The following is a 23960-nucleotide window of genomic DNA, read 5'->3' on the forward strand; positions in this document are numbered from 1 at the left end:
GGAAAATGCGCTGTAGGTTCCCAAACTGGTCAAGTCTGGAACACAACTCACTGACACACACAATGTCATAGCAGAGCCCATCAACATTTCAAAGTAACATGCTCTTGAACTCTGGTATCAGTTGAGGTACAGAGTGGTTTTAAAAATGTATTTTTGTAATAATTAAAATACTACAGATGCTAATATCAAGGAGATATGTTCTTTCATTACCCATTAAAGGATAATGGTAACTGTGGGTCTATTATTGTCAGTTATGAAATATACTGAATACATTTTCTACCATTTGGATAAGTTTCTAAGTGTATCTACATATCTCCTATGTACATTTAATATTTTAGAAAAATATGCTACTTAGAATATTGATTAGTTGGTGACTCACCTGAAATCACTTTGAAGATCAGAGTCTTCCCCATAAGTTGAATAGATTAAATCAGAATCATCCTTGCTGATATTTGCAAATGTAGAGTCATAATGTGGTGCGTACGAACTGTAGGGTCCATAATTCAAGTATAACACTGTTGAAAAAATTAAATACTACAATACTATTCTTTTAATTTGTATGTCAATCTATGTTCTTGTCCTACAAAAGATATTCCCTTCTAATTTTATACTTCATTAACTAGTATACAAAGTTAAGATCTTTTCTCCCAAACAGATACTTGTAATGTTGTAACTCAAGTAAATTCTTCCCCACACAGAGAGAAAAATAGAAAAAAAAGAACAAACTCCTTTTGAATACTAACACCTGATTTTCCAGTTTGTTCTGAAATTACTAAAATAGCTAATTGATGGTGCAAAAATGTCTCCAAGAGAGCTAGTGACTAAAGCAAGGAAAGGTAATGATGCTTCCTTCCCCTAACTTCCCTAAAAAGATAGAAGAGACATGACCACCATGTGGGAGCCTCACCTGGAGTTACTTTGTTCCTTTTATCCTCTTTGAAGCCCTGCAAAGTGTTCACTCCAGACTGAAGTCTTCCCGTTGTCATTCCCAGTCTCACAGGGCAGTATCCTGGTTCTAAAACATAAAACCAAGCAGTGAAGGAGGCATATGAGGTAGCGACCCCGGGTACTGTGGAGTGCTATCGTGCCTGTTACTTCATCTCACCTACACAACTGTAAAGGAGGTTGTAGTAACAGCCCTCACTCCCCCTATATATATGGCACAATCTCCTAGGTAGACCACCTTCCCACCTAAGTTGGCCATAAGTTGACCTAATTTTCATGGACTGGACAGGCTCCACATGTATGTATCAGGACAGTAGGCCTAGTTCCTTATGTGAAATCTTCTACCTTAAACAGCAGAGTGGCCTAAAGAGGGAGCTGGGGTGGATGCGAATGGTCAGATCAGCTCAGGCCATGTTTGATTACATCCATAGGAGCTGGAAACCCAGGAAACCGGACCAAAGCAGAGACTAGACATCTGGCTGCAAAGGAAGGGCTAGATCTTGAAGTGTCACTTCAACCAGTTAGCTTCATCTCTTATCACCAGATTTTTACCACAGCTATGCTAGAAAGGGCAATGTTCTCAATTCTATGGCATTTTCTCTGACCTATGACCACATAAATTTTGCTCTGAAAAATACACATCAAAGTAGAAAGTGAGTTTTGTTTTGAAAACACAGCACTGCTTTTTCTTTTATTAATGTTCCCCTCCTTTAGAGAACATTAACAGACTTGACTTTCAGTTTTCAAGGACATCAGGCTCTTCCCTCCTTCCAGGTTTTTCCACCTGCTGGTCCCACTACAACTCCCCGTCCCTTACCTTTTGGGGATCAGCCTTAATATGACCTCCTTCAGAAAGCCTCCCCTAACCCCAAACTAGTCAAGTACCTTCTATGACACCCAGTCACAGGTGTTCTCACCCTGTCGTTCTCATTCATGAGTGACACACACTTACATCGTACTTACTCATGACAGACACCTCTTTAAATGATTATCTTTTGTTTGTGCCCTCCCTTCCCACAGAACTGAATGGGAAGGGACTCATGTCTCCCTGTTGTGTTTACTCTCTGATGGCTCCTAAGATAGTGCCTTGCCCACAGCAAACCACAAACATAGACAACTATTTCCTTTAGTGTAGGAATTCTGTCACTGTCCATTTTAGTATTCCCAATCACCTCTCCTGTGACAGTAGGAAAATGGATATATATTAAATTAATATTCTCACACCTACTTAGTACAATACTTGATTTCCCCTCAGGTGAATGATAAAAAGTTCCTATTCTTATGTCAAACTTCAAAATACTCCCTATACAATCTCCACTAAAACATCATCCGAGAAAACAAAAATATAACTCAGGTTCTAAAACATTAATTCCCAAACTTACAAACTTTCTGGTGATCACAGTGAAAGATTAAGTTATTGAGTATAAATGCTACATTTTAAGGTACTATATGGCATATACATTAATTCTATTCACTGAAATGAAAAGTTAGTTAAGGACGGTGCCTGTGGCTCAGTCAGTAAGGCGCCGGCCCATATACTGAGTGTGGCAGGTTCAAACTCGGCCCCAGCCAAACTGCAACCAAAAAATAGCCGGGCATTGTGGCGGGCGCCTGTAGTCCCAGCTACTCGGGAGGCTGAGACAAGAGAATCGCCTTAAGCCCAGGAGTTGGAGGTTGCTGTGAGCTGTGTGAGGCCACGGCACTTTACCGAGGGCTATAAAGTGAGACTCTGTCTCTACAAAAAAAAAAAGAAAAGTTAGTTAAATTATGTCACAGTCTGAGTATAGAAGACACCTCTAAGCAGAAACTGAGTGCATATGCCACAGCCTCTTAAAATCAGGGCTAGAAATTACTGCCTACATTTTGTGGCTTTGTTAAGGGTGGGTATAAAATATTTTAAGGACTCCGAATTTTAAAGAAAATTTGATCTACAGTATCTACTGTAGAATGAAGTGAAAGTTAGGCTGTTACCATGAAATAAATCCTGCTATCTAGCCAAATTCTTTGTGGATAACACCATGGCTAGGTTCATCAATATTCTGGATTCTTACTTAAGTTTTAACCCAGACTACTACTGGTTCTTTGCCAAACAGCATCAATCTCAGTCTTCCTCTGTGATCCTACCTCCCACTGTGGGGTCCACAGGGTGGAGAAGTCCCAACGTTGTTGTTCCATCTGGTTTCCTTCTCTCAAATTCACACTGTAACGACCGGAAGTGTTCAAACGAACAAACTATTATTATATATGTAGATTGAATACCTATAATCTGAAATGCTTGAGACCAGAATGTACTGGATTTCAGATTTTTTCTCCAATTTCAGAATATCTGAATATACACAATGAGGTATCTTAGGGAGGGGACACAAAATTCATTTAGACTTCATACACACCTTATAGACACAGGCCAAAGATGATTTCATAGCATTTTTAATAATTTTGTGCACCTATCACATGAGATCCAGTGTAGTATTTTTCACTTGTGGTGTTATGTCGGTATTAAAGAGTTTCAGATTTTGGAGCATTCTCAATTTTGGATGAGAGAGGCTCAACCCGTACCATACACATAAATGTAATGTAGCACACCAGAAGTCTTACTTTAATCAAACTAATATGATAGGTGGCTATTGTTATTAAACTCAAATACTGCCTTTTACATCTGTCTTCATGCATCTAGGCATTGATGGGCTAGAGAAATGTAGGTTAATTAAAGAAATCATCAGAATTTTAAATTGCTGCATAGGTCCTTATGGCCACCTAGTTTGCCCAACTCTATCAAAAAAGGAAGATGAAGGAAGGGGAATGACTTGTCCCAAGTCATACACGAACCCGCTTGGTTTTAAAATCAGTGTGATAATATGATTTCGAAAGACCAGGATGTGTTTTCTTGTAAGCTTAAAATAATGTAGTTTGGCTTGGCACCTGTGGCTCAAGCGGCTAAGGCGCCAGCCACATAACACGTGAGCTGACAGGTTCGAATCCAGCCTAGGCCTGCCAAACAACGACGGCTGCAACCAAAAAAATAGCTGGGCATTGTGGCAGGCGCCTGTAGTCCCAGCTACTCGGGAGGCTGAGGGAAGAGAACTGCTTAAGCCCAGGATTTGGAGGTTGCTGTGAGCTGTGATGCCACAGCACTCTGCCTAGGGTGACAGCTTGAGGCTCTGTCTCAAAAAAAAAAAATGTATTTCATTTTTCCAATTTTATAACACACTAACTTCATTAAAAAAAAAAAAATCCCCTAACAGAGGATAAGATTAATCATGTACTTTACAAATACAGATGCTCCTCAACTTACAATGAGATTATGTCCCAATAAACCCAAAGCTATTGGGCGGCGCCTGTGGCTCAGTGAGTAGGGCACCGGCCCCATATGCCAAGGGTGGCGGGTTCAAACCCAGCCCTGGACAAACTGCAACAAAAAAATAGCCGGGTGTTGTGGCGGGCGACTGTAGTCCCAGCTGCTCGGGAGGCTGAGGCAAGAGAATCGCGTAAGCCCAAGAGTTAGAGGTTGCTGTGAGCTGCGTGACTGTCATGGCACTCTACCCAATGGCAGTACAGTGAGACTCTGTCTCTACAAAAAAAAAAAAAAAAGAAAATGCATATAAGGGGTTTCCCCTTATAAAGCTGAAAAATCCTAAAGTAGAGGACCCATCTGTCCATTATTTATTTTTCTACTGTTGAGTGTTACAGTGATGAAGAGCTCTGTGGCAGATACAGATTAGAAGTACACAGCAATTTTAAAGCCTTCAAGTTTCTGATGACTCTAAGCAGTAGACAGAGAAAAGAAAGGAGCAGCTCCATCACCTGACTGTTGACAAGCCGCCGGGTCAGTTTCCCTCCAGACTCCTTCACCATGCGGTCAATCTGCTCCTGCTCTCTTTCTAAATTACTGCTTTTAAACTTATCTTCAAACATATCTTTGTCTTTCCTGAAACACACATTAATACTAAGTGGAAAAAGATAACATAAAAACACTAAAATGAGTTCTAAATATGCACACAACTAAAGTGGAAACATTTTACTGTCACCTATTTTAATGACCTGGTAAAGGACCCTAATAACACACAAACAAGACATACTTAAAATGGTATTTCTTTCCCTCTTTTTGTCTTAAATGTTTCTCCGGGCACAGTCACAAAAATGAATTCTACCTCAAACATTATTTGAAAGGGGGAGAAGTATATATATCATTTTTTTTTTATAATTCAATTTTTTAAATTTAAATTTAAAATAAATATTTAAAATGTGTAAATCTTAGGAAGAGAACAAAGACATTTGTCACATTATGACAGGAGAAACCTTAAACTGTTAACTGCAACTCTCCCCAAACCCATCAGTGATGTGAGTGGATGGCCATGACTGCTGTTAACCATGATGGCTGCTGCCTCAGAGGACCCAAGGTTCATCACGGTTCCTGCCAGCTGGTGTCTAGCGGAAAACATGCGTGCATCTCGGTGACAGCCCATCTATTCAGGAGGCAGCTTTAACTGTACTCCCATGAAATCTTTGCTCCTTTACGGAATGAGGTAATGAAAACATTTTCTTAAACCAACAGTTCTATTTGTAAATAAACTCACTGACAAGATGAGTCCCTAAAGATAATTTATTGGTTTTTAAAACTATTTTAAGAATACACACTTAGGACCGTGTTTGAACAATTATACATAGTGCTCTGTATGAGAGGAGGGTATCTGGGGCAGCACCCGTAGCTCAGAGGGTAGGAGCCGGCCACATGCCCCAGGGCTGGTAGGTTTGGACCCAGCTCCAGCCTGCTAAAAACAGAAACAACAACAACAAAAAAAGTAGCTGGGCATTGTGGCAGGTGCCTGTAGTCCCAGCTACTCAGGAGGCTGAGGCAAGAGAATCGTTTAAGCCCAAGAGTTGGAGGTTGCTGTGAGCTGTGACACCAGAGCACTCCACCGAGGGCAACAAAGTGAGACTCTGTCTCAATTTAAGAAAAAAAAAAAAAAAAAAGAGAGAGAAAGAGGGTATCACATCACCAAAATGGTCCAAGTCAGGCCCTAATCAGTATTCCCCCCCCCCCCCCCCACTAGCTTGAAAAAGATGGCTTAACTTAATATTTCAAAGATTCCTTACTTTTTATTTTCCTTATTGGGACTTTTGAAAGCTTGTGCTTCGGCATCTCCAGAGTCTTCCCTATTTCTCGGCCAGCAGCCACCATCCTCCCCACTCTGTGAGGTATCTGATCGGTCTTTTTGCTTTCGAGTTTTTTGCAAATCTGCCATGAAGTCTATGCTCTGTTTCAGGCTTTGAATTCTTTCCTAAAAATATTTAAAAATATTCTTATTGTCTGTCATTAACTTTTAAAGTAATGCACTTTTTTCCCACAAGAGTTTGCACTTGTCCTATCATTAACCAGGGGAAAAAAACAATTACATGTAATTATACCAAGAGAATATTATATTCAGGACCAGAATGTCTATCCTTCAATTTTTATAATTCAGTTTCCAAGGTAAAAGAAAGTTTTACAATTTTATCAAACAAACCATCAGAAAGTTAACAGAAAAGAAAGTTGTGAATTAAGACAAAGTATTAGCCAGGCATAGTGGCTCATGCCTATAATCCTAGTGTTCTGGGAGATTGAGGCACGTGGACTGCTTGAGCTCAGGAGTTTGAGACCAGCTTGAGCAAGAATGAGACCCGTTGTGGCAGTCACCTGTAGTCCCAGCTACTTGAGAGGATGAGGCAAAAGAATCACTTGAGCCCAAGAGTTTGAGGTTGCTGTGAGCAATGACGCCAAGGGTGACAAAATAAGACTGTCTCCAAAAAAGAAAAAAAAAAAAAAAAGTATTCTTTGTAGTACTGCAAAAATGAAATTTAGTTTAACAGTATGTTAACATTTTATATTTAAAAGATTATCTTATCTTGACAAAATCTATGTATAAAATGTATGCAAACATTTAAAAGATCAACAAAATGTATGTATAAAATGTATGTAAACATTTAAAAGATTAACAAAACGTATGTATAAAATGTATGTAAACATTTTATATTTAAAACATTAGCTTATCTTTAAAAGATTAACTTAAAAACTGTGAGATGTATTAAAACCCAAAGCATGTGAGCATGTGAAATGCCTCTATATTCTGGTGTCCTGCAGTGATCACTAATGATTGTGGCATTTTGCTCTGTGTGAAAACAACAGGCAGTGAGAAAAGTAAAAGGATGATAACCTGTTTCCTTTCTCAGGGCTCATAATGTCCTTACTAACCAAAGAAGTCCTGTTTCTATTACGTGAAATGTGCTTAATTTTCCATTACAATGATGCACTTTCAAATTTTCATTGTGCTTAAAGGCTTGAGGTTTCTGTGTAAATTTGAAAGAGGCAAATTTGTTCCTACCAATTACTCTGCCTTTCAACTCTGAGAGTTGTCACTGGATAAAATGTAAGTGCCCCCCTGCTTGGGGCTGCATAAAAACATCAGGAAGGACATTTGAGATGTAATAGAAACTAAGAGCTGGGAAGGACCAGAGGTTACTCAAACTAGAACAATGCATTCCAGGAACACCAAATGACTTACCTAGGGTCACAAAACCAGTGACTTAAGACCTAGACTCTTGTTACCACACGACAGGCCTTTGTTTTTATCACACTGCTGTATTAGTGGTGGAGACAATGAGAGCTGCAAGAACATGAGTCCTGATATTTTTATTAGATTTTAAAAGTAATTTTAAAACTATTAAAGTAATACACAGGGTGGACACAAAGTTTGTGTGCAATTTAAAATAGTAAACTCTTATTTTATTTTCTGTAAAGACTAAGGTCTGTGTTTAAAATAGTAAACTATTTTAAAATGCACCTGAACCTTATGGCCACCCTGCATATAATTTTATTAATTTTTTTTTTTGATACAGGGTCTCACTATGTTGCTCAGGCTGATCTTATACTCCTAAGCTCAAGCAATCCTCTTGCCTTCACCTCTCAAGAGTGCTAGGATTACAGCCATGAGCCACCATACTCAGCCCTTAATTTGCTTTTAATTAGTGTATTCAATATTAATATCAAGTCAATACAGAGTTTACGGTGTGGGGTAATATGGAGTATATAATTAGGCTTATTTTTAATAGTAACTCTTGAGTAACTGGAGTTACTAGTTGCAGAATCTATCAATCCCCATGGGTACGGGATGGCAGGGAGATTATTGTATTTTATAAAAAAATATATCTTTCAGTTAATAAATTATAAGCATTTCCCATCCGTATCAATCAGTATTGAAAAAATGTTTATAGTAACTGTAATGTATTCAATCCTATGTATATGCCCTGATTTAATTAACAACTTGTGACTGGACACTTACATTGCCAAGTGTCCATTATCACAAATGAAAGTCCCATTTACATCACTGTACAAAAATCTCTCTAGGAATCTCTACATCTCTAGGATAGGAAATACTAGGTTAAAGGGAATAAGTATTTTTAAGGCTTTTGATACTTACTGCCAAACTACTTTTCAGAAAAAGTTACATCAATTTATATTAGTGTTTGACAGTTTCTCTGAATCCTTGACAAACTGAATAGTATCACTGAAAAGAAAAGCCAACTAGGTGTGCGGCTCCTGTTTATAATCCCAGAGCTTTGAGAGGCTGAGAGAGAAGGATCACAGTAAGACTTCTGTCTTTACAGAAAATAAAATGAGAGGACGTTAGCTGGTGTGCCAGTACACGTGTGCATTCTCAGCTGGTTGGGAGCAGAGGCAGGAGGATCAACTGAGACTAGGAACTTGAGGCTACAATGAGCTATGATCCTGCCACTGCATTCCAGCCTAGACAACAGAGCAAGAATCCATCTTTAAAAAAAACAGCCAATTTGATTTTTGAAAACCTCATGTCTTATTTTGTTATCTGCTCTAGAAACATCAGTGACTATTTCTCTAACTGCTCATTGGACCACAGAGTTCTCAGGAACCTCTAAAATTTTATAAAGCACAACCTACATCAATAATATTTTGGGTTTTTTTTAACCTAACATGTATACAATTAAAATACCCAGGAGAACCCCTGTACTTTGGCCACCCAAGGGACTGTAGCAAACTGGTCATCACACAGAGGTGAACGACATAAGGAACTAAGCCCACTGTACTGATACATACATGTGGCGCACATACAGTCTATGAAAATTAGGTCAGCTTAAGGAAGTGGTCCACGTAGGGAGGTGGTCAGCTATGGAGGTTTTAAGTCAATTAGAGGAATTTTCTAAATTTATAGGCAAGTCACAGAAAAGAGTTAAGTTTAATTTTACTTTGAAGGTAATATCTTCTTTTTTGGTAACTAAAATGTCTCCCAATCAGCATTTTGCTTACTGATCTGTAATTCTGCAATATTAAATGACTAAAGATTTTTTGCTATTAATATAGCTAACATTTATTGAGTGATTACCTATGTACCACACACAACTCTATGAGATAAATACTATTATTATAACCATTTTGTGGTACAGGAGAAACGCTGAGAAAGGCTATATGACCCAGCTTCTCCAAGGATAGTAGCCAGGACCTGAACCTTGAATGGTCTGATTTCAAAGCCACTATAGTACCAATTGTACCGTTTGTACTATTTTGTTTGCACTATAATGCAGCATTCCACTCAAGTATTTACTCAGACAATGAAAAGAGTAATTCTTTACAAAAATAACAGGTCTACTAATAGTCACGATTTGGGAACTGAAAAAAGAATGGATGATTATGTGCTGGCTCCCTTGGGAGAACTAACTAATATTAGGAGAGTTAACTCAGAAAGTCTAAATTTAAACTTTAAATATCACTGTTGTGATGATCCCTGCATCTAGAGTAGAGAGAACCATCAACAAGAAGATATAACACAGGATGGGCAGGGCTCCTCAACAGGAAGAGATCTAAATAAAATGAAGATGAGAGGGGAGAATGAAAGAGGGAGAGGGAGAGTGAAGTTTATTTTTTGTGCTTCCAATCATTCCATCCTCAGTAAAATTCAAGAGCCACTGAAATCCTGTGCATGTTGAATTAACCACATTATTTAAGGAAGGGAAGATAGTGGTAAATCAAAGTTGGTTAAAAAAATTAGACTTCCCTCCCCCCAATTCAACAACATATTTTGGAGTGACTAAAGACTGTATGTGCTAAAAGCACTTTTACTTCAAATACAATAACAAGGACTTCTAGGTTTTTAATGCTGGAATATGTCTTGGTTCTAGATTCTGAAAGTCGTCCTGCAAAGAATGGAATAAACATTTTATATTCCCCTTTCCTCTGCAAATTTTGCCAAAGATAGGAAAATATAATGTAAGCCAGTCATATAAGTCTTTAAGAAGGGGTGTGAATTGATGTTATCTAAATAGCAGGAGTACAAAAATATGCATCAATCCAAATGTTTTTCTTTCCCTAGTTAAGTGAATCCAAGAATCAAGAGTCAAGCACTCAGACACTCAGATATCTCTACACCAAAGCATTTCTTTAAAAATAAAACTGTAGGGGCGGCACCTGTGGCTCAAAGGAGTAGGGTGCTGGCCCCATATGCCGGAGGTGGTGGGTTCAAACCCAGCCCCAGCTGAAAAAAAAAAAAGGAGAGATGAAGATGCACATTTAAAAAAATAAAAATAAACTGTAATATAGATAGCCATAAAAATCAGGAAATCATATGCAACGAACCATAACTCACTTCTACTCTGCTTTAACTTCCCTGAGTTGGAGCTCAGGCTCTCAATTCTGATTACTTTCTCCTTCTACCTGTACATACACCCACTAATTTCTTCTTTGTAAAATCCCTCTCATACTGTGTTGTTCTTTTTCATATTATCCACCATAATGCTACATTTATGCTAGAATCATCCTGGAGATCACAAATTAAACCTTTCTTTCAGATAAGAACAGAGCCCCAGAGCGGTTAATGTCTCACATAAGGCTCAGGGCTCAGTGGAAGAGAGCTAAAACCAGAATTCAGCCTTCACCCTACCTGCCACAGGGTGGTGCCAGGACCATCCCCAGTTTCACCGGACTAGTGTCTTACTAGCAGGTTCACCCTACTCAGAACTGTGAGAGAAACCTCAAAAGATGTGACTTACCCTGTGAATTCTTTTCTCCCAGCAGATGCACAGTGACCACCTCAGATTACCCTTCAGTGTCTTTCATCAACTGTCACTATGGGAGGACACTCACTGTCCTGCCTCTCCCTACCACATCCAAATTTAGGTTCTCTTACCCAGAGCCTGGAGATGTGCCTGTGCCTAGGCACACATTTCACCCACTTCCAAGGCCTCACTGCGCATCTATTTGTGATTCCAGACTATTTCTCATTTGTATACAGTCATGCATCACTTAATGACGGAATACTGAGAGATGTGTCCGTTCTCATGTCTCTGCCACCATGAGAACACCAGAGTACACTTATACAAAATACAGGGACAGCCTACTATACACCTCGCTTTATGATGTAGTCCACTGCGCCTAGGCTACAAACCTGTACAGCATGTGACTGTACTGAATGCTGTAACACGATGGCAGTAACTGTGTATCTAAATCTAGCAAAAGTACAACCCAAACAAGGTAGTGGCACACACCTGTTGGTCTGCCCATGGACTGAAACACCTTACGTAGGACATGACTGCCTTTTCCTTCTATTAGATGTTCTGTGCTTCCCTCAGAGGACAGGACTGACCACAACACTGAAACAGAGAACCTTCCTAAAAAGTCTCGTAATTCATCCAGTCTTATCCTGGAATTCAGGCTGATGTTTTCTTCCACAGCAAAAATAAGTCTATCTGGTAAATATCAATTCAAGAGCCTCTAAAGAAGTAATTACAAGAGATTGCCAGTATTTATTTCTATCAATTCCAAATGAGAATACTCCTGCCTTAATTTATTGAAATTTTTTTCATTTAGTATTTTTCCTACTTTAATATGGTCTGCCAATAAAATAAAAGCAATAATCTATTGTATCTGTATCACTAAGACCAACCAAGATATATACAGATTTTATTATTTATGATGAAGAGGTTACTTTACCTGGCTAAGAATTTTCATCCCTGAGTGCAAGAGCTTCTTGGCGGCTTTATAATAAATGGTCTCTGGTTTGTTGTAAATCATTGCATTAGTACACATTAGCTTGAAGTTATCCTGCAGAGAGAATATTAAGTGGGAAAATGTATTACAAGAAAGAGAACTTCTCAGCCCTCAGTTTGAAAACACAAAAGTTGGTTCCACTGAAAAACTTAAAAAATATCAACTTCATAGGCTTGTGTGTATGTGGGGGAATATACCCCCCACTATCTTTCATTGTTTACTAAACAATAAGTTTGGTGAGTCTTAAGTTTTAAGAAACAACAAAACACATACTGTTAAAATTTATTTAAATATGCTACAACATCCTTTTAAAAACATTTTATAGTATCTCTGTGTAACTTCAGATCCTAGAATGAAATTTTTTTTTTTTGTAGAGACAGCGTCTCACTTTATGGCCCTCGGTAGAGTGCCATGGCATCACACAGCTCACAGCAACCTCCAACTCCTGGGCTTAAGCGATTCTCTTGCCTCAGCCTCCCGAATAGCTGGGACTACAGGCGCCCGCCACAACACCCAGCTATTTTTTGGTTGCAGTTCAGCCGGGGCCGGGTTTGAACCCGCTGCCCTCGGTATATGGGGCCAGCGCCTTACCGACTGAGCCACAGGCGCTGCCCCCTAGAATGAAATTTTAAACAGGTTTCTTCAGCATAATCTCACTGCGCCCAAAAAGAATTTGAAGAAAACATTTCTATCTCATTTAATCATCAAATGAGTAGTTCATGTAATTAAAAAATATTATTTTTTAGTTTTAAAACATCTTAAGTTTCCATTGACGAATTAAATATTTTATTTTAAATCTTAACTGGGAACAGTGCTAACTTACCACAATATTTCTTGCCAAATTCAAATTAATTGAGCAAAAAAGTTAAAACATTTGTACTATTTTTCTTTATACTACTATAAACTAAACATAATTTGCAGAATGTTGCAAAGTCATGCTAATGTAAAACAAATCAGACAACCTCAACAAGTTAAAACATAAAACTGGAGTAGCCAAATTATTAAAACTGTTTTTTGGCTTAAATTTCAAAGTATACACATATGTTAGAGAACTTAACTCCACTGCATTTTTTCATGGTTAATTTCTATATCTACAAATGTGACAGCAATTATGTGAGAGCCTAACTAAGTAAAAATGGTAAGAAACCCAACACACAAAAAAACCCATCCCTCCCCAAACTCCTTCAAAACTCATATCAAAACATTCAAATTTCGCTATTTAATAGTTAGTGATTATGGCTTGCAACAGTTAAATGGAACAAAGATATGTAGCCTAAGTTCAATAAATTTGGTATTAAAGTGGTTGAAATATATGTGATCTTTAGTCTGCTTCTAGTCTCTAATCATTTAGGACTTTGCTGGGTCTTGGGTCTACTCCTGAAGTACACACACACACACACACACACACACTTAAACAAAAAAAAACTTCATGTAACTTTAGCAGGTTCCCAGTCCCCCTAAGGGCTATCCACAGAACCCCAGATTAAAGACCTTGCTATAGGTATTTTGAAAAGCTTCCATTAAGAATTACTGAATGTATATTTGGGGGGAGGGGAGGCAAGTGAGCAAAGACACTGGATGACTACGTACACTCACAATAAATGACTGTTTGGCCTGTAACTGGCAGGACAGTATTGGACTATTCTAATAATCACAAGTCTGATCTGTTAAGGTAATTCGTTGATTACTTAGCATTCATTCATTCATTTATTAGAGACAGAGTCTGGTTCTATTGCCCAGGCTGTAACAAGTGAGGTGATCATGGGTCACTGTGACTTTGAACTTCTGGGCTCAAGCAATCCTCCCATCTTGGCCTCCCAAAATGCTGGGATTACAAACGCAAGCCATCATGTGTGGCCCAACCTTTTGATATATATAGAACCTCTGTAAGTTGACCACCCAAGGGACTGTAACAAACTCATCAACATAGGGAGGTGGTCAACATAAGGAAGTGTACTGATACATACTGTGGTGCACGTCCAGTCCATGAAAACCAGGTCAACGTAAGGAGCTGGTCAGCTATGGAGGGTTTACTGTATACAGACATGTGTGTACACTTTTTTCTATTGAGCTTAATAAGCTATTCATTTTTACTTGAGACTGTTGAGCTTTCCCTAGAGAAGTTCAGTAATGTAGAAAACTTCATAGTTAAAATACCAGTTCGTTTCAATTATGATAAAACTTAATTTGCTTAAAGAACTCAGGGGACAGACTTCTCTCTCCTTTTAAAGTGAGAGGAAGACCAGAAGAAAACCAGTCATGGAAAAGAAAAAAAACCCAAAACTATGAAATTCTTTTCTATTAAGCAACAGTAAAGTCAGAAATATGCTGAAATAAACAGTTTTTGCCTAATTTTCACCAGATGAAAAGTTAAGTTTCCATTTCTCTAAGTAAGACAGAATGTAATTCAGGTTTTTCAGAGGAAGTAGAATATTATCCATACACTCAAATTAATAGTAAAGAGAACTAAATGCTGGTGTTCTTCATAAATCTCAGCTGATCAATATGTAAATAGAACAAAAGGCCAAGTAAACGACAGGCTGGCCACAGTGGCTCACGCTTGTAATGCAAGCATTCCGGGAGGCTAAGATCACTTGACAGGAGTTCAAGACCAGCCTGAGTGACAAAGAAAGATGTGCCAAACTAATATAATTAGTTTATTAAAAAATATTTTTTTCTATAATCGGAAAAAAAAAAAAAAATAGCCTGACACAGTGGCATGCACCTAGAGTCCCAGCTGCTCAAAGTCTGAGGCAGTAAACTCACCTGAGTCCAGAGTTTGAGGTTGCAGTGAACAATGATGATGCCATGGCACTCTAGCCCAGACAAAAGAGACCCAGTCTCAAAAAAAAAAAAATTAAAAAAATAAATAAAGATAATGTTTACTGCCTAATTTTCCAGTACTACTACTGTGTTTATGTGGGAAAAACACAGGTACATTAAGTATTTTCTAAATGAATTAAGTTTGTGGTGGTTTAGAATACAGCAAGTGTTAAACTAAACACATATGGTTCCTTTTCTTTGAAAGGTTAAAATGAAAAGTGTACCCCTGAAACCAACATATACCAAGACGATTTAAAGATGGAAAAATATCTCAACTATAACATTAGACATATACATTATCCTGTGGGCTTTTAGGTTCTTTAAAGTTTTTTATTCTCTTCTTAAAGTTGAGAAAAATATGCTCAACAAATATAGTCAAAGTGAATTCAGGGAACGGTCAACTTTCATCAAATTAGGAAATGTAATAGAACTTCTCTTTAGTTTTTCTGAAGCCAAATTATTCTCTATTTGAGAAGATATACACACCTTATATGTCTCAAAATAAAAGAAGAAACCACTCTAATTGAACTTTCAAAATGTCAACTTTTTTTGTGTTGAAATTAAAATATGTCTCATTTTTAAGGTGAGGGAAAAACATGCTGTAGAACTCATATCAAACTCAAAATTTCCCTAGAAACAAAAATAATAAACAAAAGATAGCAGATGGTTTCTTTCACCTGGTTTTCCATCATGGAACTCATAAAATTTTCTAAAGGAGAAAAAAAACACAAAGATTTTGGATTTTTTTTTTTTTGAGACAGTCTCACTCTGTTGCTCTGGGTAGAATGCTGTGGAGTCATAGCACACAGCAACCTCAAACTCTTGGGCCCAAGTGATCCCCTTGTCTTAGCCTCCCAAGCAGCTGGGATTACAGGGGACCACCATAATGCCCAGCTAACTTTTTCTAGTTTTAGTAGAAAACTCTGGCTCAAGCTGGTCTTGAATTCTTGAGCTCAAGCAATCTGCCTACTTTGGCCTCCCAGAGTGCTAGTATTATAGGTATGAGCCACCATGCCCAGCCAAAGATTTTGGATTTTAAAATCAACTTAACTCTTTGCAAAATAAAGATCAATCAGAAAGATTCTAAATACCAGACATGCATATTTTTACCACCAACATTTTGTGTGTACAGGATTCTAGAACCCAACTCTCAATTTAACCAGTAAGTAACTTTGCATCATACTTTAGTCTGCTCCAATCATAACACATGTAATTACAGTTACCTTTAGTTCCTCTATGGACTGGTAGTCATTGTTCTTGATCTTTTCTTTCATCGTACTAAAATCCATTGGATGTTTAATGATCATGGAGTAGCCAGGAGCAATAAAATCAGTCACAGGAAATGAAAAGAAAGCACTTGGGTCTTTTCTGTGAAGATTTGCAAAAGGCAATGTTATATTTTATTCCGACTAAAACAAATCTACTGGTCTAGGTCTGGGAGAACTCAGAAGAAACTTTTCAGATACAGACTGAATTTGTAGCATGATGACATGTTTTTTACGGAAAATTTATGAGATATTTTAAAGTCTAATAACTATTTAATATCAAGGATGTTTTACATACTAGTTGTGCCCTAACACAACTAAAATCTTTCTTTTAAAATATGCATCCTGATATGCAGCCTTTCTTTTAAAATATGTGGTCTAATAGTACTTCCTACAAAGAAAAATGAAACAAAGTAAATAATCCAGACTAACTGACCAATGTTTTGACCTTTGGGAGATTACTGGTGCATATTTTTTATCAACCATAGGGGAAAAAGCAGAAATAGCAATCATGAATGCATTTACATCATTAATTAATAGGCAAGAACTCTTTGTCCATGTGTGCATATTTTCTCAATCTATGGATACCACTTTTGTGTGTATGTGGGGGTGTTTAAAAAACTGACATTAAAAAGGTTCTCTTGGCTAGGCACAGTGGCACACGTGTATGGTCCCAGCACTCTGCGAGGCTGAGGTGGGAGGATCACTTAAGGCCAGAAGTTCAACATCAGTCTGAGCAATACAGTGAGATCTTGTCTTTACTCCTCCAAAAAATTGGCCAGGCACAGTGGTGCATGCCTGTAGTCCTTGCTACTCAGAAGCCTGAGGTGAGACTGCTTGATCCCAGGAGTTTAAGGCCGCAGTGAGCTGTGATTATGTCACTGCACACCAGCCTGGGCATCTGAGTGAGGTCTTAAAGGAAAAAAAAGTCCTCTTAATACCCCTGACTTAAAAACCAGTGCTTTGTGTCACAGGTGTCAAACTCTAGGTATATGTTGGAATCATTACAGAGGAACTTTATTCAGTAGGGAAGCAGGGGAAAGAAGACTCACACCAGGCCCATTAAATCAGAATCTCTTAAGGAATGAGGGCAGTAAGATCCAGGTACTGGTATTTAGAAAGCCAAGTACTGGTATTGGTATTTTGAGCACTGGTAATTCTAGTCCCGCTAAGGCTGAAAATCAATGCTCTGTATGATTTAGTCATTCGACTAATTTTTCCCTCTTGTGGAAATCTGGCATACTGAAGTTTTCTTACTCTGAATAATAACAACAGTAAAAATTGTATTCTAAAAATAGCAGTAACAACTTTGAAATAGTATTTACCATGTTGACAGGCCCAGGTGTAGATACTTGATATACGGTGTTTCCATAAAGTTCATGTTAAAATAGTTAACTATTTAAAACTGCACGTGAACTTTATAGATACCCTGTAATTTATATCTAATCCTCACAAAAGCCCTCAGTGTGGTGGTAACCTCACCAGACATGAGGATACTGAGACCCAGGTCAAAATCATTTATTCTGGGTCATAAATCTAATAAAAGACAGAGGTGGAATCTGAATTCAGGTCTACGTGAATCTGCCCCTTTTTCTTTTTCATAGCAGGATACCCAAGTGGAGAGACTTTTTATGACAATAAGCAGAAATATCCAGTCAGAAATTTATGCATCATCTGGCAGTGCCTGTAGCTCAGTGAGCAGGGTGCCGACCACATACACCGAGGCTGGGTGGTTCAAACCTGGCCCAGGACTGCTAAACAATGACACCCAGGCCTGCTAAACAACAACAACGGCAACCAAAAAATAGCCAGGTGTTGTGGCGGGTGCCTATAGTCCCAGCTACTAGGGAGGCTGAGGCAAGAGAATAGCTTAAGCCCAAGAGTTTGAGGTTGCTGTAAGCTGTGATGCCTTGGCACTCTACTGAATGTGACAGTGTGACTATCTCAATAAAAAAAAAAAGAAAGAAATTTATGCATCAAATTGTGTGCTGTCCATAGTTACTGTGAATGATGACAGTATTTACCTATGGATGACCCCCTACTTTATCTACATTCCCTAAAATTAGTCATTTTAATATATAGCCGCACCTTGTCTTGCCCAAAAATAGTATTATCAGATTTGATCAATCATGTTTTTTTAAATCTCGGCTCAGCTCTTAGCCTTAAAGAAGAAGAATCATCCAGTCACTGAAGTGAATCAGAATGTGGCTCTGGGTTCTAGTTCCTGAAATGTTTTCAGCCATGTTAATGTCCTTGGACTAAGAAATACTTTAAGTGTTTTAAGTGATTCCTTTTTACATTTTATTTTGTTTTTAATTGACACATAATTGTACATATTTATGGGTAAGATGTGATATTTTGATAAATATACAAATTGAATAATGATCATTTGTTTTAATTGACACATAATTGTACATATTTATGGGTAAGATGTGATATTTTGATAAACATACACATTGAATAATGATCATTTGTTTTAACTGACACATAATTGTACATATTTATGGGTAAGATGTGATATTTTGATAAACATACACATTGAATAATGATCAAAACAGAGTGAGCATATCTATCACCTCAAATACTTGTCACTTCCTTGTGGTGAAAACATCCAAATTTCTCTCTTCTCACTATTTTAATGTACTTGCATAGATTATTTGGTGACTAGTTACCCTACTGTGCAGGGTACCAGAACTAGCTCACTCTAACTTGGCACCTGTTGACCAACCTTTCCTCAAACTTCTCCATATCTGAGTGAAATTATGTGGCATTTGTTCTTCTGTGCTTTGCTTATTTCACGTAACATGATGTCTTCTAGGTTCATCCTTGTTGCAAATAACAGGATTCTGTTCTTTCTATTGTGGCTATATGGGACATTAAAAAAAAGTCCCCTCTGTTGATGAACAGTTAGGTTGATTCCACATGGTAGTTATTATGAACAGCACTATGATTAACATGGGTATGCAGAACAGCTCTTCAACAAACTCATGTCCCTTCCTTTGGATATATGCTCAATAGGTGAATTATTAGATTATTATGATAGTTTTACTTTTTGAGGACCTTCCATGCTATTGTCTATAATGACTGTACTAAATTACATTCCCACGAACAGTGTTGTAAGTTCTCCTTTCTCCACATCCTTGCCAGCATTTGTTACTTGCTGTCCTTTTGGTAATAATCATTTTAACCAGGGTGAGCTGATATGTTACTGTGCTTTTGATTTGCATTTCCCTGTTGATTAGTAATGCCAAACATCTTTTTTATCTATGTCAACTAGTCTATTGGCTGGTAGAGTATCTTCTTTTGAGAATTAAGGATACCTAAGTGGAGAGACTAAGGTGACATCATTAATCTACATTCTGATCTAATGTTATAAGAAATAAAACAAAACGGCAGCCAAAACACTACAGTTGTACCTTTCTTTTTTTTTGAGACAGAGTCTCACTATGTCGCCCTCTGCCATGGTGTCACAGCTCACAGAAACCTCAAACTCTTGGGCTTAAGCAATTCTCTTGCTTCAGCCCCCAGTAGCTGGGACTCCAGGGACCTGCCACCACGCCCGGCTATTTTTTTGTTGTAGTTGTCATTGTTGCTTAGCAGGCCTGGGCTGGGTTCGAACCCACCAGCCCCAGCATTATGTGGCCGGCACCCTAACCACTGAGCTATGGGCGCCAAGCCTAGTATAATACCTTCTGATTGGAAAGGAACACCCAATACCCATTAACTCCTTTGGCACAAGTAATGAGGCAATGAATGATTTATTTAAGTATAACAACTGGAGATGTAATTTTCTCAACTACTCTGTGACACCAGAAAAGAAGAGGCGCTAGTAACTTCTGATCTTAACCAAAAAGCTGAGCAGGTGCTAGATATAGATCACACTAGCGGCTTTACCTTAAGAAATTACTTCTACTGTGTTCTAGGTTGACACATAAGCACAACACAGTGAAAAGTCCACTATTATAATGTATACCCTGTAACCATGACTCCTCTATAATATTAAATATCTCTGAGTTGAAAATTCAAATTCTGAGCAAAAAAAGGTATCAAAATAAATACTTTAATGAAGACTGAATTTTTGTTTCCCTTTTAAGAACTTAACATTGGTTTAACCTAGATATTAAAAAATTTAAAAATTTCTGCATTTTAAAAGACTCATAAATCCTATTTGTGGTCTTTTGTTCTTTCCCCCCCAGGTTTGATAATTGCTAAACACTTGTTTCGTAAGTACTGTATAAATATATACAAAGTACTTTCTTTCATCTATCAGCAAAATGGATCTATATTGCTTATTCCTAAAGTTTTAACATCAGAAACTATTTCAGATAAAGAGAAATTTGCCACTAAAAGTATTATGTAACACCCTTCACGTTGCCAGTTAAAACAAACCAAGTACAAACATCTAAAGTCAGCCTCTTGGAGTACTTCTATTGCCAGGCAAAATATTTATCATCCACTTTAAAATCAAGTACATTTGGATTTAGGCCACAGAATGTGGCTTTAAATAATCAAAAATGAAGAAGTGGTTTGGATCCTACACATTTACCACCTCAATTTCTATGTCATAAAAATACTGGGAAAACATTTACCTCTGCAATTGTCTCATCAATTGATTCAAAGCTTCTTGAAGGGGTGTCTGTTCTACTTCTAAAGCAAGGAAGAAAGGAAAAGGGTGGGTTAAAGGGATATTAAGAGTATAATTTTTATTTCTATATCATTTATCTATTTGGGTTATAAAATATTACATACAGAAATTCATGCATATTAAAAATATGCAGCTTGAGAAATGCAATTCGGAAGTGAAGCTAATTTAAATCTCTTCTGCAATGAAACAGAAATAAGTAAACCTGCAAAATCCCTCATAATTATAAAGCTTTTAAACCTCAGAAATGAAAACCTAGTCACTTCCCTTGGCTGTAGCAATTTCGGCCATTCAGAACAGTATCTTAAAAGTTTTTCTAACCTTCTTGTTTGGCTAAAGAGCTTGTGAGAGCTTTCTCAGGAGGCAAATCCAATCTCACAGGGACGTGACACTGGAGGTCATTTTCTGCCTCATTTTCCATGCGATCTCGATCTCGCTTCTTTTTATCCTCCTAAATGGAACAAAAGAAGTTAACTGATAAATACTTCATAACCAATACCTTTAATTACACCAACCATTTTAATGTCACTGGGGGAAAAATTGAAAATATTCTTAATAATGTCGTCTTAATATATTTTACTGCCATCTACTGGGAAAGGTGAATATAATATGCTTATAAAGAAAAAAATAGTGCTTCTCTATGACAGAAATAACCAATTAGAAAAATAACACTATCCACAAAAGCATTATAACATACGTAGAAACAAATCTAATAAAAGATACCACACCCTTTTGGGACAAATTGTGAAATATTACTGAAGGCCATAGAAGATATGAATAAAAAAGATATACCATGTTCATGAATTAAGACAGTCAATTCTCTCCACAGTCATCAATAAGTGCAATATGAAGCCAACCAAACTGTAAAGCAGGACGTCTCATGGATTTTGATAAGCCAATTGCATAGTTTGTCTTGAAAAGTCAATGACCAAGAATAGTTAGAACATTTTTGAAAAAAGGTTATAATAAGATAATGGATCTAACCAGTTATCAAGTATTCACATAAAGAGACAATAATTAAGACAATGTGGGTCTAACTAGGGATAGACAAACAGTCCAAAAGAGCCAACTGGAGAGCCTAGAAACAGACCCATGCATATATATATATACACCTCAGCCTTCACTGAGGTGACAAAAGACATACATCAATGACCAAAGAATAGTGCTAGAGAGTGGTTATCTACATAAAATGAGAAAACAAAATTAGACCCCTATCTCATGCCATACATGAAAAGTAAGTTCCAGGTAAAAGCTTAAATGTACAAGAGCCAGAGCTTTAGAACTTCGGATAAAGTAAAGAATCTGTAAGACCTAAGAGTGGTAAAAGATTTTCTTAAATAAGACACAAAAAGAACAAACCTTACAATAAAAACTTAAATCTGACATTAACTTAATGAATTTTGATACCTCAACAAAATGTACCAACCAAGCTAAAAATCTACCTATAGGCGAAGATAAAAATACTTAAAACACAAATAATTCATAAATTATGAACAAAGATCCCATAAACAGCACGTATAAATTCATGACTCCACATATAAATTCATGTAAAAAGGCAAAGAAGCCCAAAGAAATGGGTAAAGGATAACACAGGTAGTTCACAGAAGAAATCTAAAATATTAAGGAACTTGGACAAGTAGCCCAAGCTCTTTGGAACTTGGGAAGTTACACATTTAAAAGTTAGAGGGGTCCTTGTGTATTTTCAGATATTTAGAATGTTAACTCTTAATGAGGCTGAAATCATCTCAAAAGGATTGATAAAAGTGTTATTACTATTATTTGGGGGAACGAGGAGGATAGGATTTTGGTGCCTTTTTTAGCAGACTCACTCCATGACAAAGAAACTTGTATTTTGATAGTGCAAAACAGAAGGATTCTGGGAATAAAACAGAACATAACAACTCTGGAACTGGGTTCCTTTTACTTTGTAAAAGCTGCTACTCTACAGAAAGATTTACATTTTATACAGTTTGTTTTTAATCATCTTTTGTATTTATTTGTATTTGGTAAGACCCAGGTGTGATATAAGCTATTCCTTCCCAGTTATAAAGTATGTACTCTTGGGATCTGAATTTATTCATTAAAAAATTTGTTTTTAGGTTTATCATCTATTTATTTCCAATGACATTTAAGCATATTATTTTATAAATGATGAGATTCCAGAGTGGGAATTGAGCACTTTTCTTTTTCTTGTTTTTACATAGTTAAGAAAAAAAGCTCCAATGTTGTTTTTAAATAAACTTGTTTTGCTTTATAGAAGAAAGAATGTTAAACTGTGCATTTTAAAACATGTTCTAAGGTTAAACATGATTTTCAAATGGTGTTTTTGTATTGCTTTTGGTACAAACATTCTGCTTATTATAGTTTTTGATATTTTCAGAAAAATCAAAATAAATTTGTTCTCCCCCCAAAATAATTTAAAAAAATAAAAAAAATTAGAGGGCATTCCACATCTCCCTGATTGGCAAAAATTTAAATGTCTGAAAATGTCAAGTTGTGATAAAAATGTAGAGAAAAAATATAGAGAAATGGGACTCTTCCAACCTGCAGCTGGGTGTGTAAATGGGGACAATCACTGGGAGAGCAATCTGCAATACCTAGCAAGACCTCTGTCCCCTACTTCCAATCTGCTCTTCTCTGTACACAGGCCCCAGAAAAGCTTCCTTTCACACAGCACCCTGGAAATGTACAAGAATACTATCGCAGCACTGTTTGAACAGTAAAAATTAGGAACAATCCAATGCCTAGTAAAACGAAGATTAATAAATAATACACAGGCAAAACACATGAGCTAAAATTATATTGTATCAACATGGATAATATTCAGAGACAATCTCTAAAGAAAAAAAGCTGTGGAGTAATTATCAATTATGTAAGGCTTAAAAACGTATAAGCATTTGTTATTTTCACAGATGCTTACAGAACTAGGAAAGTTACAAAAACTTGTGCACACCAAATTCAGGAGAATAGTTCTATGTAAAGAGAGGAATGGGACTCTGGAAGGATTACACAGGAAGCTTCATCTATGTCTGTACTTTCACCTCTTTAAAAATCAAACCTACATAAGAAGCACTATTGAGATCTGCTAAAGCTGCATGGCTGGTATTCAGGTGGTAATTTTATTATGTTCTGTATTTTTCATTTTTTAAATTAAATTTTGAAGGAAAATTCTCCAAAAAAGATCTATTTTATGCTCTCGAGAAACAAGATTAATAAGTCCAGATTCTCAAGAAGA

At 37.1% G+C, this 23960-nt stretch overlaps 1 protein-coding gene across 2 annotated transcripts in view; it reads right to left on the reverse strand.

The window, feature by feature from the left end:
- BRD7 (bromodomain containing 7) overlaps nt 1-23960 on the reverse strand; it is a 45682-nt gene that overhangs the window by 13596 nt on the left and 8126 nt on the right. For both annotated transcript variants that reach the window (XM_053582159.1, XM_053582158.1), the window contains exons 3-11: nt 21047-21176; nt 20673-20730; nt 16042-16186; nt 11939-12049; nt 6040-6224; nt 4747-4870; nt 3070-3145; nt 908-1015; nt 380-515 (exon numbers count right to left, since the gene is read on the reverse strand). In XM_053582159.1, the coding sequence (XP_053438134.1) occupies nt 380-515; nt 908-1015; nt 3070-3145; nt 4747-4870; nt 6040-6224; nt 11939-12049; nt 16042-16186; nt 20673-20730; nt 21047-21176 (1073 nt within the window). The remainder of the gene's footprint in view (nt 1-379; nt 516-907; nt 1016-3069; nt 3146-4746; nt 4871-6039; nt 6225-11938; nt 12050-16041; nt 16187-20672; nt 20731-21046; nt 21177-23960) is intronic.

The sequence above is a fragment of the Nycticebus coucang genome, chromosome 2, assembly GCF_027406575.1.
Source record: "Nycticebus coucang isolate mNycCou1 chromosome 2, mNycCou1.pri, whole genome shotgun sequence".
NCBI lineage: Eukaryota > Metazoa > Chordata > Mammalia > Primates > Lorisidae > Nycticebus > Nycticebus coucang.